General features: G+C 41.7%; 1 protein-coding gene across 6 annotated transcripts in view; it reads left to right on the plus strand.

Moving 5' to 3' along the window:
• The window catches only part of FGD4 (FYVE, RhoGEF and PH domain containing 4), a 150,513-nt gene extending 134,884 nt beyond the window's left edge, over nt 1–15,629 (plus strand). For all 6 annotated transcript variants that reach the window (XM_044281149.1, XM_044281151.1, XM_044281153.1 and 3 more), the window contains exons 10-17: nt 2,076–2,222; nt 6,637–6,809; nt 6,901–6,931; nt 9,699–9,794; nt 11,497–11,622; nt 11,815–11,958; nt 12,370–12,510; nt 14,739–15,629. In XM_044281149.1, coding sequence (XP_044137084.1) covers nt 2,076–2,222; nt 6,637–6,809; nt 6,901–6,931; nt 9,699–9,794; nt 11,497–11,622; nt 11,815–11,958; nt 12,370–12,510; nt 14,739–14,975 — 1,095 coding nt within the window. In that variant the 3' untranslated portion in view covers nt 14,976–15,629. The remainder of the gene's footprint in view (nt 1–2,075; nt 2,223–6,636; nt 6,810–6,900; nt 6,932–9,698; nt 9,795–11,496; nt 11,623–11,814; nt 11,959–12,369; nt 12,511–14,738) is intronic.
• The last annotated feature ends 313 nt before the right edge of the window (nt 15,630–15,942 follow it).

Here is a 15,942-nt window from a genome sequence, read left to right on the forward strand (position 1 = left end):
AGGTGTTCAAGGTGCTTTGGTGGCTGGGCCCCTGTGTTCGTGACGCCAGCACCATTAGGTTCATATATTGAGAATAGTAGTAGAAAGGATGAGGAGTCAGTTGTTGTAAAACAGTTGAACATTTACTGAATCAATGATCTCAGGACAGGTGTTACAGTTTATCAATATATCAATGGTAATAATCCAGATGTTACTTTAGCTGTAATTCCTTAATACAGGTCTGGCAATTGTCAGTTGAGGAGTTCTCTTAATACTTTGGCTTTAACAGGCAGAATGACAATTCTTGCTTAAGTAGTTTTGCACTAAGTCCACGTTCTAGCACTCAGGTACTGAATATAATGTTTTCCTATTTATCTTGAGCAATCCAATAAGGGCGTTCTCCCTTGTGGCAGGCAAACTATCTGCTACATTATTTGATGCAGGATGCTCTGCTGAAATATTAAGGTTCACTATGTCCCAGAAGGCGTTTAGTGCAAAAGGACAATTCTGCGCACTAATTATCCAGTTGCGTCCAAGTACCTTTAAGTTCCTCCTGGTCACTTGTGCTTGTGAAGTCCCTTGGCCAGAATCAGCTCTAATCTTTACTAGACTTGCTTTATATTCATACTTAGACTTACTGTATTGTGCTGAGCTGCTGTGATTCCTTGGTCTGTCATCTCCAGGCTTGATCAGGGCCCAGAGGAAAGAAAGGCAGCTACATTGTGGAACTTGCCTGTTCTCCTCCTCCATTAACTTCCTTCTACTCTCTCTCACTTCCACTAACTACTTCACTTCCTGTTCTGGCACACCCCAAGCTATATATATTATGTGGCGCCAGCACCACCTAGGGGCGAATAAATATATTGACAATGCCAGCCTGATATTAGGAAAATACAATATATTAGATACATTATATATGACATTTAGCAGCATTTTAAAGTGCCCAAATATAGCACATAGTGGAACACTGCAGACGCTCACTGCCTGCCGACTTCCTTACTGCGCATGCGCTGAATACTGCACGGCGCAGGCGCAAGATTTACCATGCACTGAGGGCCGGCAGGAGGATACGAATGCTGCCTGGCCCTGTCAATCAAGACTTGGAGGCAGGTGACAGGGGTGGGAGAACGGAGCCTCTAGGAGCAGGAGCAACGCCCCCCTGCTCCTAGAGGCTAATTTGCATATTATAAAAGTTACATTTATGGAGTAACGGGGGCATGGATAACAATAGGAATAGGTTAGTTAGGTTCATCTGACATTAGCACATCGCTAATGTCATCCAGTTTAATTTAGGTATGCAGGTTTTTTAATAAAGTTTTTGAAGCCCAATTCAGGAGTGGATCATAAAAGGAGAGAAACTATGATGGCTAGATACTATGTCTTGTTTTTCTAATACACCAATTGATTTTTGGCTTCAAAAACTGCATCAAGAAACCGGAATGTGTGGCAACACTTAGTGTGATTAAGCTCTAATAGGTTATTTGTGATTCAAATGGCAAGGAACTGGCAAGGGTGCACTTTCTGCTTCCTGAGGCAAAAACTGATACTGCATGACTCCTTCCCCAATGCCAATTTCTTAACCTAACCCCTTCCCTTCAGCCCTTGGCCATTTAGCTGTCCCTTTCTTGCCCCTACCTGCTGCTGCCTGAGGCGATCACCTCACCTGGCCTCATTGGTGGTGCACCCCTGGGAACTGGCTCCAAACTCACTCCCAAATGGGGTTGTCTTCTGTCATTATTGTTTCAGTGCCTGGGTCCATTGGAGGTTCTTCTAAGATTCCGGTGGGTCTAACATACCCCCCTGGCTAACTGGGGACACTTGTACACATGATCATGTGATGTGGGGAACCATAGGCAGTCTATGTCAGAGTCATAACAGAGTCTAGATTACATGAGTCTGATTGCCCCTCTCCATGTACTATAGTCTATGAGATTCTTCACTTGGGTGTTAAGGGACGTGCATTGTCAGCATAAGATTTTCCAAATATTTATCCAACCGTCTACACTAGAGAACTTAATATGTATGTAATATAAATGTATTCTTACTACACTGGTATCACTAATAATCACTTGCTGTGGATTTCTGGTGGTCTGCAGGAGAGTCAGAAGAAGCTACTGATGGTATATGAAATGCTGGGAGAAGAAGAGGACATTGTCCACCCCTCTAATGAGTTCATAAAAGAGGGGCAGATTCTTAAACTGGCCGCTCGTAACACGTCAGCCCAAGAGCGACATCTCTTCCTGGTATGTCTTGGTATTTGAAGGATATTTCTAGTCGCCAGTAATGGCACACTAACCATAACTAACCCTTTCATGACCGGTCCCAAAAAGGCCTGAATGTCCAGGCAACTTTTTGTGATTTTGTGCACCTGGTGGTTTAGTGACCATAGCTTTTTTATTTGTTTGACTACAAAAATATTTTTTGCGTTTTTTTTATTTTTTTTATTTATATATATATATATATATATATATATATATATATATATATATATAATATATATATATATTTTTTTTTTTTTTTAATTTATTTGGCACATAATCTGCCGCCCCAGGAGGTCATTAAAAGACCTCTGAAGGACACAGATTTTTTTTTATTTTTTTGTACTGTACATCCACAGGATCCCCAGTTACAGGAGAAAACAGCCCCCTGAGGGGGAATGACACACAGGCAGAGCTGATCAGGGTCTCCTTAACCTCTTAAGGACATAGGGCGTACAGGTACGCCCTTGTGCCCTGGTACTTAAGGACACAGGGCATACATGTACGCCCTGTGTATTTCTGATCACTGCCGTGCGGCTGGCAGTGATCGGAACCCGGTGCCTGCTCAAATCATTGAGCAGGCACCTAGGCTAAATGCGCCGGGGAGTCCCGTGACCCCCCCATGTCGGCGATCGCGGCAAACCGCAGGTCAATTCAGACCTGCGGTTTGCTGCGATTTCTGCAGTTTCTGATCCCCGCGGTCCCTGACCGCGGGAATCAGAAACTTTAGTATTCCTAAAATGCATCTGTATCCCCCCCCCCCTGCACCCCTTAGTGATTTTTGCCGGGTGGGAGGTGCAGGGGGAGGGTTGCGGGCGGTGCGGGCGGGGCAGGAGGCGGGCGGTGCGGCAGGCGGGATCGCGATCCCCCGCCCGCCTCCCATTGCGTAATCGTCGGCGTCTAGTGGGTATACCAGGGTGCCAGCACATTGCTGGCACCCTGGTATAAACGGCTGACATCGGTGATGCGATGTCAGCCGTTTAACCCTTTCCATAAAGCGGTTCGTACGGACCGCTGTATGGAAAAGATTAACAGCACAGGGAGCTCCCTCCCTCTCCCATCGGGGGGCTGCTGTGCCTTTGCAGCCCCTCCGAATGGAGAGGGAGAGAGCTCCCAGGCAGCCCCCCAAGCCCCGTCCTTACCCTTCCCCGTCTGCGCAGTTCTGACCATAACTGAGCAGACGGGGAAGGTTCCCATGGCAACAGGACGCCTTCTCAGGCGTCCTGCTGTCCATGGTGCTGAACAGATCTGTGCTGAAAGGCATAGATCTGTACAGACAAAGTGTAAAATACAGTACAGTACTATATATTGTACTGTACTGTATTATACAGACATCAGACCCACTGGATCTTAAAGAACCAAGTGGGTCTGGGTCAAAAAGAAAGTGAAAAAAAGTGAAAATAAAGTAAAAATCAAAAAACACATTTATCACTGATTAAAAATAAAAAAAATGAAATTCCCTACACATGTTTGGTATCGCCGCGTCCATAACGACCTGATCTATAAAACGGTCATGTTACTTTACCCAAACGGTGAACGTGATAAAAATAAAAAATTAAAAACTATGATGAAATTGAAATTTTGCCCACCTTACTTCCCCAAAAAGTTAATAAAAGTGATCAAAAAAGTTGTATGTACTCCAAAATTGTAACAATCAAACCGTCATCTCATCCCGCAAAAATCATACCCTACCCAAGATAATCGCCCCAAAACTGAAAAAACTATGGCTCTTAGACTATGGAAACACTAAAACATGATTTTTTTTGTTTCAAAAATGAAATCATTGTGTAAAACTTACATACATAAAAAAAAGTATACATATTGGGTATCGCCGCGTCCGTATCGACCGGCTCTATAAAAATATCACATGACCTAACCCCTCAGGTGACCACCGTAAAAAAAAAAAAAAGAAACGGTGTAAAAAAAAAGCAATTTTTTGTCTTCTTACTTCACAAAAAGTGTAACAGCAAGCGATCAAAAAGTCATATGCACCCCAAAATAGTGCCAATAAAACCGTAATCTCATCCCGCAAAAAATGAGACAATAGTGATAATAGCCCAAAAACAAAAAAAAACTATGGCTCTTAGACTATGGAGACACTAAAACCTTTTTTTGTTTTAAAAATTAATTCATTGTGTAAAACTTACATAAATAAAAAAAATTGTATACATATTAGGTATCGCCGCGTCCGTGACAACCTGCTCTATAAAATTACCACATGATCTAACCTGTCAGATGAATGTTGTAAATAACAAAAAAAAAACGGTGCCAAAAAAGCCATTTCTTGTTACCTTGCCGCACAAAAAGTGTAATATAGAGCAACCAAAAATCATATGTCCCCTAAACTAGTACCAACAAAACTGCCACCTTATCCCGTAGTTTCTAAAATGGGGTCACTTTTTTGGAGTTTCTACTCTAGGGGTGCATCAGGGGGGCTTCAAATGGGACATGGTGTCAATAAAACCAGTCCAGCAAAATCTGCCTTTCAAAAACCGTATGGCATTCCTTTCCTTCTGCGCCCTGTCGTGTGCCCGTACAGCAGTTTACGACCACATATGGGGTGTTTCTGTAAACTACAGAATCAGGGCCATAAATAATGAGTTTTGTTTGGCTGTTAACCCTTGCTTTGTAACTGGAAAAAAAAATATTAAAATGGAAAATCTGCCAAAAAAGTGAAATTTTGAAATTGTATCTCTATTTTCCATTAAATCTTGTGCAACACCTAAAGGGTTAACAAACTTTGTAAAATCAGTTTTGAATACCTTGAGGGGTGTAGTTTCTTAGATGGGGTCACTTTTATGGAGTTTCTACTCTAGGGGTGCATCAGGGGGGCTTCAAATGGGACATGGTGTCAATAAAACCAGTCCAGCAAAATCTGCCTTTCAAAAACCGTATGGCATTCCTTTCCTTCTGCGCCCTGTCGTGTGCCCGTACAGCAGTTTACGACCACATATGGGGTGTTTCTGTAAACTACAGAATCAGGGCCATAAATAATGAGTTTTGTTTGGCTGTTAACCCTTGCTTTGTAACTGGAAAAAAAATATTAAAATGGAAAATCTGCCAAAAAAGTGAAATTTTGAAATTGTATCTCTATTTTCCATTTAATCTTGTGCAACACCTAAAGGGTTAACAAACTTTGTAAAATCAGTTTTGAATACCTTGAGGGGTGTAGTTTCTTAGATGGGGTCACTTTTATGGAGTTACTACTCTAGGGGTGCATCAGGGGGCTTCAAATGGGACATGGTGTAAAAAAAACAGTCCAGCAAAACCTGCCTTCCAAAAACCATACGGCGCACCTTTCACTCTACGCCCCGCTGTGTGGCCGTACAGTAGTTTACGGCCACATATGGGGTGTTTCTGTAAACGGCAGAGTCAGGGCAATAAAGATACAGTCTTGTTTGGCTGTTAACCCTTGCTTTGTTAGTGGAAAAAATGGGTTAAAATGGAAAATTAGCCAAAAAAATGAAATTCTCAAATTTCATCCCCATTTGCCAATAACTCTTGTGCAACACCTAAAGGGTTAACGAAGTTTGTAAAATCAGTTTTGAATACCTTGAGGGGTGTAGTTTATAGAATGGGGTCATTTTTGGGTGGTTCCTATTATGTAAGCCTCGCAAACTGACTTCAGAGCTGTAGTGGTCCCTAAAAATTGGGTTTTTGTAAATTTCCGGAAAATTTTTAAGATTTGCTTCTAAATTTCTAAGCCTTGTAACATCCCCAAAAAATAAAATATCATTCCCAAAATAATTCAAACATGAAGTAGACATATGGGGAATGTAAAGGCATCACAATTTTTAGGGGTATTACTATGTATTACAGAAGTAGAGAAACTGAAACTTTGAAATATTTTTTTTAACTTCATTTTACCAGTGTCATGAAGTACAATATGTGACGAAAAAACAATCTCAGAACGGCCTGGATAAGTCAAAGCGTTTTAAAGTTATCAGCACTTATAGTGACACTGGTCAGATTTGCAAAAAATGGCCTGGTCCTAAGGTGTAAAAAGGCTGTGTCCTTAAGGGGTTAAACCCTGTAGCTCTGCTCCTGCCCCTGCTCTAGACACCCCGGCGGTCACGTGACCGCCAGAACTAACAGAGGAGACGACTCTCCTGCCTCCCTCGTGCAGCGCTGTCCTCCTGCCGGCACAGGGGAAGATAGAAGCGATAATAAACCACTCCTATCTTCTCCTCAGGGTCCCTGCTACGTCTGTCAGCCAGGACCCGAACAGGATTAAAGCGCTGCCAGCACGTGTATATACGTGCTAGCTGCACGGGGCATGTGCAAATAGCGCGTATATAGCCGTATGGCAGTCGGGAAAGGGGTTAAGTGACAATTTTTACATTTACTACAGATAAGTGAGACTCATGTGCGACTATTGTATCAATCTCTTCTCTTTTAGTTCAACAACATGTTACTGTACTGTGTGCCTAAGTTCAGTCTGGTGGGGGCAAAGTACTCTGTGCGTACAAAGATCGGACTGGAAGGTATGAAAGTAGTAGAGACGCAGAATGACGACTATCCGTACACCTTCCAGATCTCGGGCAAAGAGCGCACACTGGAGTTACAGGCCAGGTAACAAGTCCTCTGTATGGGATCTTTGAGACATCGCAGATGTTTTCTTCATTAATTTTATTTTTTAAACATGATTTATCTTTCATTTCAGCTCTGAACAAATAAAACAAGAATGGCTCAAGGTATGTACAATGACTGATCTAAATTAGTTTTCAGTTTTTAACAGGGATCTTTGGGCAGTTATAGGATATGGCTGCCCATGTATAACACATGGATAGGCTGGGTATGACAGAGATGCTCTATGATAGCAGCTGTCTGTGAATGTTCTCATTCATCCAGGTCATGGTTTATCATTTAAAATCAGAGCAACTGGACTTGTTGGATTCTAGCTCTAATTAAGAAAGCCAGTCAGATGACTAGCTGAATGTCTTCAAGAGAAAATACAAGTCCAGTTGCTCTGACTTATTACTACTGATATGCTCACGGCTCTGGCTAATAGAGTAATGAAATCACTTTTTAAAAAGAAGCCATCCAGAATGATCTCTTCTGACCCCATATTCTGCAGCGAAATCGCCCATATAACACCTCCCACTTATTTAAATGGCAGTTACATACTCACTGAAGAGTCCAGGGTTGGACTGGGCACTTAAAGGGACACTGACAGGCCCAATAAGCATAATTATCTATATATATGACTGCACAGGTCTTCTAATGTGCATTAAAAACATATAAGTATAACCCCTGTCCACCTTATGAATACTGCAAACTGATGTTTTATAACCTGATGTAATCGCTCTTTCTGCCCACGGGGGCGGAGTTCCAGCTTCACTTGCGCCCAGCCAGCCGCGCCCCAACCGCCGCTTTGAAGCGCCGCCCAGCTCATCAATATTCACTTCGCTGGGCGGCTTCTGCTGTCCCCGACGTTCCGAGATCCCACGCATGCCCAGTAGAAAGCTATGGGATCTCGGAACGTCGGGGACAGCAGAAGCCGCCCAGCGAAGTGAATATTGATGAGCTGGGCGGCGCTTCAAAACGGTGGTTGGGGCGCGGCTGGCTGGGCACAAGTGAAGCTGAAACGCCGCCCCTTGGGCAGAAAGAAGAGCGATTACATCAGGTTGTAAAACATGAGTTTGCTGTATTTATAAGGTGGACAGGGGTTATACTTATATGTTTTTAATACACATTAGAAGACCTGTGCATATATATATATATATATATATATATATATATATATATATATATATAGAGAGAGAGAGATAATTATGCTTATTGGGCCTGTCAGTGTCCCTTTAAAGTGGTCCTGGAAAAGAAAACTAAAAATGTCCACATGTTGTAGGCGGGTCCAAATTTAAAGTGTAACTATCATGTTTTAGCATATGTTACTGCTGCAGCATTATGCATAAAGCAATCTTTAGTCTGTTCACATACCACTGTTTTCCTTAAGTTTTTCCCTTAGTTACGGTTGTTTTAACTTCTGCAATATAAGGATCTTCTCAAGATGGCTCCTCTGCCAGTTCTTTGAGGCCAAAACTGCTTTCCCTCACTTCACATACACACTTGCTGTAGCCAGCAGATTCCTGCCAGCCAATCAGATTGGATTACTGAGAGACACGCCTCCTCACTCTGAAGCCTAATGTAGGCATGCAATGTTGAGGACTGCCCCTCTGTCTTCTGTTTATACTAAAGGGAAGTCAGAAAAGCTATAGCAACAGTCTTTTAAGGGACCAGTGGAAAGGACATTAATGAAAGCTGTTATATAATGTAATTACAGATCTTTTGGCAATCATTGACAGACTAACTCAGGTATGCATGCCTAGCTCTAATAAACTAGCAAATAAAAAAAATATGACAGCCCCTGCTGCAGTATCCAACTATATCACCGTCCAAAAGATAATACAGTTGAATTTAGGAGGGGGACCTGTGAAGGGCTCGGGCGACCCCCTAGAGGGTTCGGGAAGCCCCCTAGGCATCATCGCACTGGGATATTTCCCTATAATATTCTTTAATTATATAGTGCCAACATATTCCGCAACACTTTACAGTTCAGGAGTTCATGTACAAACAGTCATAAATAACATAGCAACAGACAAGGCAATAATTAGAACAAGAGGAATGAGGGCCCTGCTCGCAAAAGCTTACAATCTATGAGCAGATTGGGAATGACACAAAAGGTAAAAATGCTTGTTTTGTACAATGGTCCGGCCATCTTGAGAAAATAAGGGAGTAGATATAAAGCTGCATGAGCCAGTCACCAGCCGATATGAAGTGCTTCTGGGTTCAGTGAAGGATCAAATTCAGGAACTGATGATAAATGGGCTATATATGGAGAGGAGTTAGATCGGGGGATGTGAAAGGCCACCCTAAAAAGATGTGTTTTTAGGGAACGCTTAAAACTGTGTATATTGGGATTTAACCAAATTTCTTGGAGTAGGGCATTCCAGAGAACTGGTGCAGCTTAGGAGATGTCTTGGAGCCGGGAATGAGAGGTTAGGATTATGGTGGATGTCGGTCATAAATCATTTGTAGAGCACAGGTAGGGTGGTGGACAGAGATGAGGGAAGAGATTTAGGGGGCAAAGCACGGGCAGGGTGGTAGACAGAGATGAGGGAAGAGATGTAGGGGGGTGCAGCACTGTGGAGAGCTTTGTGGGTGAGAACGAGAAGTTTAAAATGGATTCTATACTGTATGGGCAACTGTAGGGTCTATGGCCAGTCCACCACTGGGTCAGTGTCAGATTTCTTCTTGTAAATCAGCATAGGATTTTACTTGTGTTAAAAATCCATTGGCTGAACATGCCCTTACTGTCGGGGGAAGCCATGGTTAGATGCACATTTCCTTTGCAGTGGCATTTCTTAATGCTATCAAATACTGGATGTCTCACTGATCTGGCACACAGTGAGAAATTAACCCCCCCCAATATAACAAATGTAATTTATTACTTCCTTTCAGGCTTTGAACACAGCGATTGCAGAATTTCAGCAGCGGAATGAAACCTTTATAATTGCAAATGCTAAAAAAATGGAGGAGGCGCCACAGGAAGTTCCTGTAAGTTTTGACTAATTTACTTATGAGTCTGTTAACCGGCAATGAACAGCAGCTTGTGAAAAAGAGAAGTATTCTGCCATATCACGTCACATGAAGTAACACTATGGGTTCTGACAGTTCCCCTTTTTTCACAGCTTCCCCTGTCAATTACTTGCCGTAACGGGTCACCCAGCTGCTATGCCTGCTACCCTGGTACTTACACCATAGGGTCACCCCTGTGGCCAGTGTCTAGTTGCAATGTAATATGTCCATAGAACCCATTTAGTAGAGACTGGTGGGAACCTGGATGTGTCACAAAGAAAGACGTATAGGATCGGTGAGGTTTTTGTAAAACACTCTCAGCGGCTTTAAAAAAAAATTAAAGGTCAAATTAAATTTCAATCTCTGATCATACATCAAATTGTATCACAGATTTCCTATTCTCTTCACACTGGGAGAAGCTTTAACCTTTGCTTATAGTTGTATCTTTGCTGAGTAATATCTGTGAAGGTTCATATTTATCCAGGTCATGGTATATCTGTAAAGAATAAATCAAGGTAACTGGACTTACTGTAGATTTCTTGAAAACGTTTCACTCGTTCTTCCAACGAGCTTTCTCAATTCTGAGTGACTGTACAAGAATTCTCTGGGAATAAATATGTAACTGAGTCAACATCTGGTAATTATACCCAGCATGGGGTCAACACCTGGAAATCTACAAGTAAGTAGGTAAGTCTAGTTGCCTTGATTTATTCTTTACAGATATTTGCTGAGTAATGGTATAGGATTCTCAGAAGTATGGAGGAAGGGGGGGATGACAACTGCCCTGAGCCCATTTTTGTGTGTGAGAAAATTGGTTGTCACATTTCTCAGCCACTCCGTTAGTGATCTTACAGTGATGATAAATAAACCTACTGCTTTCTCAGACTATATGAATATGTAGTAACATTTTCTGGCAGGAATTGCTCTTTGAGAAAAAGGCGCTTAGGTGATGACGCTAAAAAGTTAAACAAGTGGACAGTTAAAGGGGTTGCCCGCACTTTTAATATTGATGATCCATCGTCAGGACGCTGATCAGCTGTAGGAGACGGCACGGGTAGTGTGCGCGTGCCGTCTCCCATCCTGTTCATGTCAAAACAGTAGTGAACAGGAAGAGAGAAGGGAGACGGCACATGCGCACTGCGTGCGCCGTCTCCTCATACAGTTGATCGGTGGGGGTGTCGGATATTGATGACCTATTCTGAGGATAGGTCAATATTAAAAGCCCTTTAAAGCTCCACGGTACACACTACCAGTGTACTACAGTACTTCTTCCTGTGATCCTCATACTCATGCTATCCAGTTGAGCTGAACAGTGCTATTAAACCCAGAGATTATCTGACAGATTTTCTGACCAATCATTGGTCAGATGGCCGCTTACACACACAGATCTTTTGTTATACACACCAACTATTGGTCTAATTGGACACAAATTGGTCAGATAATCCTTTGGTGTAGTGCAGCCCTAAATTGGAGGTGGTTTACAGCTCTGCTTCTCTATGTTGCAACTCTGTAAATACATTGTATTACACGTCTGATGCCGTACTATCTGTATTATACTACAGAGCTGCATTTATAATTCTGCTGGACAGAGTAGAAAAGCTCATCAACAACATTATGTAAAGTCAGACTTTCTTTGGAAACATAGAATTTAGCTTAAGATATTTTTATCTGTCTGTTTTAGAGTGCTGAACTGGGTCTCCGAGCTCCAAGGTGGATCCGAGACAATGAGGTGACCATGTGCATGAAATGCAAAGAGCAATTTAATGCGCTGACCAGGAGGAGACATCATTGCAGGGCGTGTGGCTATGTAAGTAATTTGGTTCAAAGGGATACATTTACTCAGGGTTGACCTAAGGTTGGAAAATGGTGCCTTGTGCTGTAACTTACGTTGGCTAGGTGGTCTTAGGTCTTAAGGTTATTTCTGACAGTCTATGGTGTTTCAGGAGATAATATCACTATGGATCCAATATCTAACATACATTTACCTTCTTCCTTACAGGTAGTTTGTTGGAAATGTTCTGACCACAAAGCCCCTCTTGAATATGACGGTAATAAAATGAATAAAGTGTGTAAAGACTGCTACCATATATTGCAAGGTTGTAACAACAGCGAGGAGAAAGAGAAGAAAAGGGGAATACTGGAGGTGAGATCTGAAATTTGGGCTTTGAGGTTGCACAAATCCACTACAGTGCCTAAACTCAATTTTTTTTTAAAACTGGGTGATGGGATGTCCCATCATAATCGCATTTCAGCTTCAGCAGATGAAATATAGTACTGCATGCAGGCCATTCAATACAGTGACTATCCACTCTTGTTTATCAGGGAAGCTCTCAGTAGTAGACCCCCTCTACTTTATGGGACACCTCTGTCAATGGAGATCTATTCAAGAATATTGACTTATAAAAGACAAGAGCACTTAATAATAAAATCTGTCTCAGTTGGCCCCAAAAACTTCTTCGGGGCTCTATGAAAGGATTTAGTTTTGACAATATTAATATATTAATTGCCTTTTTGTTTCATAATTCTTTCTAACCTTTGTTCTTCCTATTGTCAGATTGAGTCTGCAGAAGTCTCAGGAAATAGCGTAATCTGCAGTTTCCTCCAGTATAATGAAAAGTCAAAACCTTGGCAGAAGGTCTGGTGTGTGATACCGCAACACGAGGCTCTTGTGTTATACATGTATGGAGCGCCACAGGTACGACAAATGTATGGCACTTGCTGCTTGTATGCACTGCTATACAAGGGCTGATGGTCTCATGTGGGTTTATATTAGGGAAAATACCATCTCTGTTTTGAAATCTCTTTTGAAGCCAAAGTGGTAAAACTTAAAGGATAACTGTCACACTTAGACCCTAATTTCAATTTTCATATATGTAGTTACTAATAACATGATATTCCAGAATCAGTTACTATTAGACAGACTTATCCCATATTTAATAAGATTCAGCCCTTAGCAACCAGTCTGCATAAAACTGCAATCTCACTATTCAGTTAAGATGGCCGCCACTGCCCTCACCCTGAGGCTAATCCCGCCTGCCCTCACTAGCCAGTAACAATAGCCCCCCAAAAGTGTCAGTAACTAGAGCCCTCCCCCCTAAAGGGTTAATCTCCTGCAGCACAAAGGGGTCCTCTTACCACATGTTGCTTTCATTTATACACTGAGCAGACGGCAGATCTCCCTTCCCTGTTGTGCGCTGCTTCAACTCTACTTCTCCAACTCTGCCGAGTGAGGGAGCGTCTGCCAAGCGCAGGGACAGGGAGAAGTGCACACAGCCCAGGCACTGTTATCAGCTGCTGGGGAGGACCTGGCTTTCATCATTTACTTACAGTCTCTGGATGTCAGGAATGTGACCTTGCACGCAGCGTCCTCCGTCCTTCAACAGATAGACGACCATGCCTAGCAACCCTATTTTAAGCACAGATAAAAGTAGGCAGTACAGGGAACAAAAATGTGGAATTAAGGGGTAATTGAATACACAGTGAAAAGTTGAAATAAGGCCGCCAAGGTGATAATCACCACAATCCAATACAAAAATAAATAAATAAAAAATACCACAGTTATACTTTAACGGCTATGGACATCTTTGGAGCATTTTTTTTATTTATTTTTGCACTGTGCTTAAACACATTTTTTTTCAATTGTTTTTATTAAAAAAATTTCAATCACTTGTCTTGTACACTGACTCTGCAGATTGTTCCCTCTCCTTCTCACTGAAATCCATCACGGCACTGCTCTTACAGGTTTCACTGTGAAGGAACAGTCTGTGTAACCTGAAGGCTGTACAAGATAAAGAATAGAACATTTAAAAAAAATAAACATTGGAAAAATGCTTTTGAGCCCAAAATAAGCACAGTGCAATAATAACTAAAATGACCCCACTGGTGTTCATAGCCTTTAAATTCATATTTTATGACCAACATTCTGTGCTGATTAATTTCTTAACATCTCTCTATAGTGGTTGGAGCTTCATTATCTTTTTATACAGAACTGCAAATTTCCTTTACAGGCATATTGGAAACTGCTAAAATTTCTGGGTGTCTACAGTCACCACTAGGGGGAGTCAGAAGTTGAGAATTTAATAGCACCACTAAAGGTATCTGTCAGCAGATTTGTACCTATGAAGCTGTCTGACCTGTTGCATGTGTGCTTGACAGCTGAGGACATCTGTGTTGGTCCCATGTTCATATGTGTCTGTACTGCTGAGAAAAATGATGTTTTAATATATCTAAAAGAGCCTTTAAGAGCAACTCTGCTGACAGATGGTATTTAAGAAAGTTTGCCAAACGAGGTATCCCTCATGCCACCTTCTTTAGAACTGTTCTTATTCCTACACCTCTCTGCCCTTGTCTTATCTGTGTTTCATCCCAAGGCTTGATTATTTTGTCTGCAGTCTTCATACTGAAACGGTGGTCATACAAATTGAAGAAAAATAACTATGTGCCAGAAAGCCTTAACTAAAACCGCTTAGAGAAAAGATCTGCAAAGAAAGCAGTAAACCTAGATCTCTAAGAGGCATACAATTGTTCACGATTCTTTTTTGTGAAGAGGCATCTCCCAAAATAAGCTTATCATAGGTGGAATCCCAATGTAATCTGTAGGAGAGCAGGAGAGTAAGTTTTCAAATCTCCTGCAGTGCCACCTACAGGTGAAATGATGTATTTAATGGTGCTCATTTGAATTCAGTGGGCTGGAGTGTCTATGTAATTCACTGGTGTGCCGGGACATTCAGGGAGAGACTCCTTGTACCTGTACTCTGCACCAGCTAATTGATGGTGGTCCCAGATGAACAATTGCCCCCTCTGTTATATGTAGTGGAGTCTTAATACAACTGGTTCACCTGCTAACGTCTATAATATTCACAATTACCTTTAAAAAATTAACGTAGGAACAATAGTCAATGTTTTTCTTGATTTTGCTTTCAGGATGTCAAAGCCCAAGCCACAATTCCTCTTCTGGGTTACATTATTGAAGAATCGCCCCGTGGAGTAGACTTGCCCTACAGCTTCAGACTATCTCAGTCTAAATCCATACACAGCTTTTCGGCTGACAGTGAAGAACTGAAGCAGAGGTGGCTTAAAGTTATCAATCTGGCAGTAGTGGGGGAGACCACAAGTAACAGAAATGGTGCCGTAGATGGACACTTAGAACCTTCTCTGTGATAATGAAAGGTCTTCTTGGAAACCCCAATGAAATATGAACACAAGACTAAGAAAGTTCTTTAAAAGAATAAGCCGAATTTGGTTTACAGATCTAACTACTGACCTGAGATAGAATGACACTTAGCTTCCAGGTCACATCTTTCTTCAGTGCCAACCATGAAAATCCATATGGCTATTTTGGTGGTGAGAAGAATACTTGGTGGACCAGTCTTGATCAATAATTGGGGGTCTAACATTCACCAAAAGGAGGTATCACTACATGGCGACATTTTATGGATCTTTAGGACTTCAAGAACATCTTTGATACAGATTTCAAAAACAAGGTGAACGCTACAACAGTTAAAAGGACAACACCCGGAAATTTGATATGAAATTCCAGATAACGTTATAGGAAATCAATTATTTTATAAATAATAGCACAATCAGCTAAAAGATGAAATTGTAATGTTTTGCAGATTTATTCATAGAGCGTGGATGAGAAAAATTTCAAGGCACAATGGTATGACAGAGAAAGCACATGGGGACTTAGAGTGAGGTCTAACGTATGCCCCAATCCTAAACAAAATTATTGTAAATTGAAAAGTCCTTGATTTATCAACTTTTTATTTGCACTTAGATTTTATTTATTAATTAAATATTGTCCTTTGTAATACACCATCGCGACTGTCATTATGCTGGTGTTAAGATGCCACCTTAAAGGCTTTCTCCAGAATTTAAAAACTGATGACCCATCCCTAGGTTGTTTTTTAATATCAGATTGCAGGGGATCTGACTCCCCCATTCACTTCAGTTGGAGCAGCACAGCAGTAACCCGCCTCATCTACTACACAATGGAGGGAGCTGTGTAGTTACACTGCCTACTTCTGGCACTGGAGCTACTCACAACCAGCTAATCTGAAGGGGGCGGGGTGTCAGACAGGTCAATTGCTAATTTGACTTGTTTAACTAGTGTTCAAGGGTGGACATT

The sequence above is a fragment of the Bufo gargarizans genome, chromosome 2 (genome assembly GCF_014858855.1).
Source record: "Bufo gargarizans isolate SCDJY-AF-19 chromosome 2, ASM1485885v1, whole genome shotgun sequence".
NCBI lineage: Eukaryota > Metazoa > Chordata > Amphibia > Anura > Bufonidae > Bufo > Bufo gargarizans.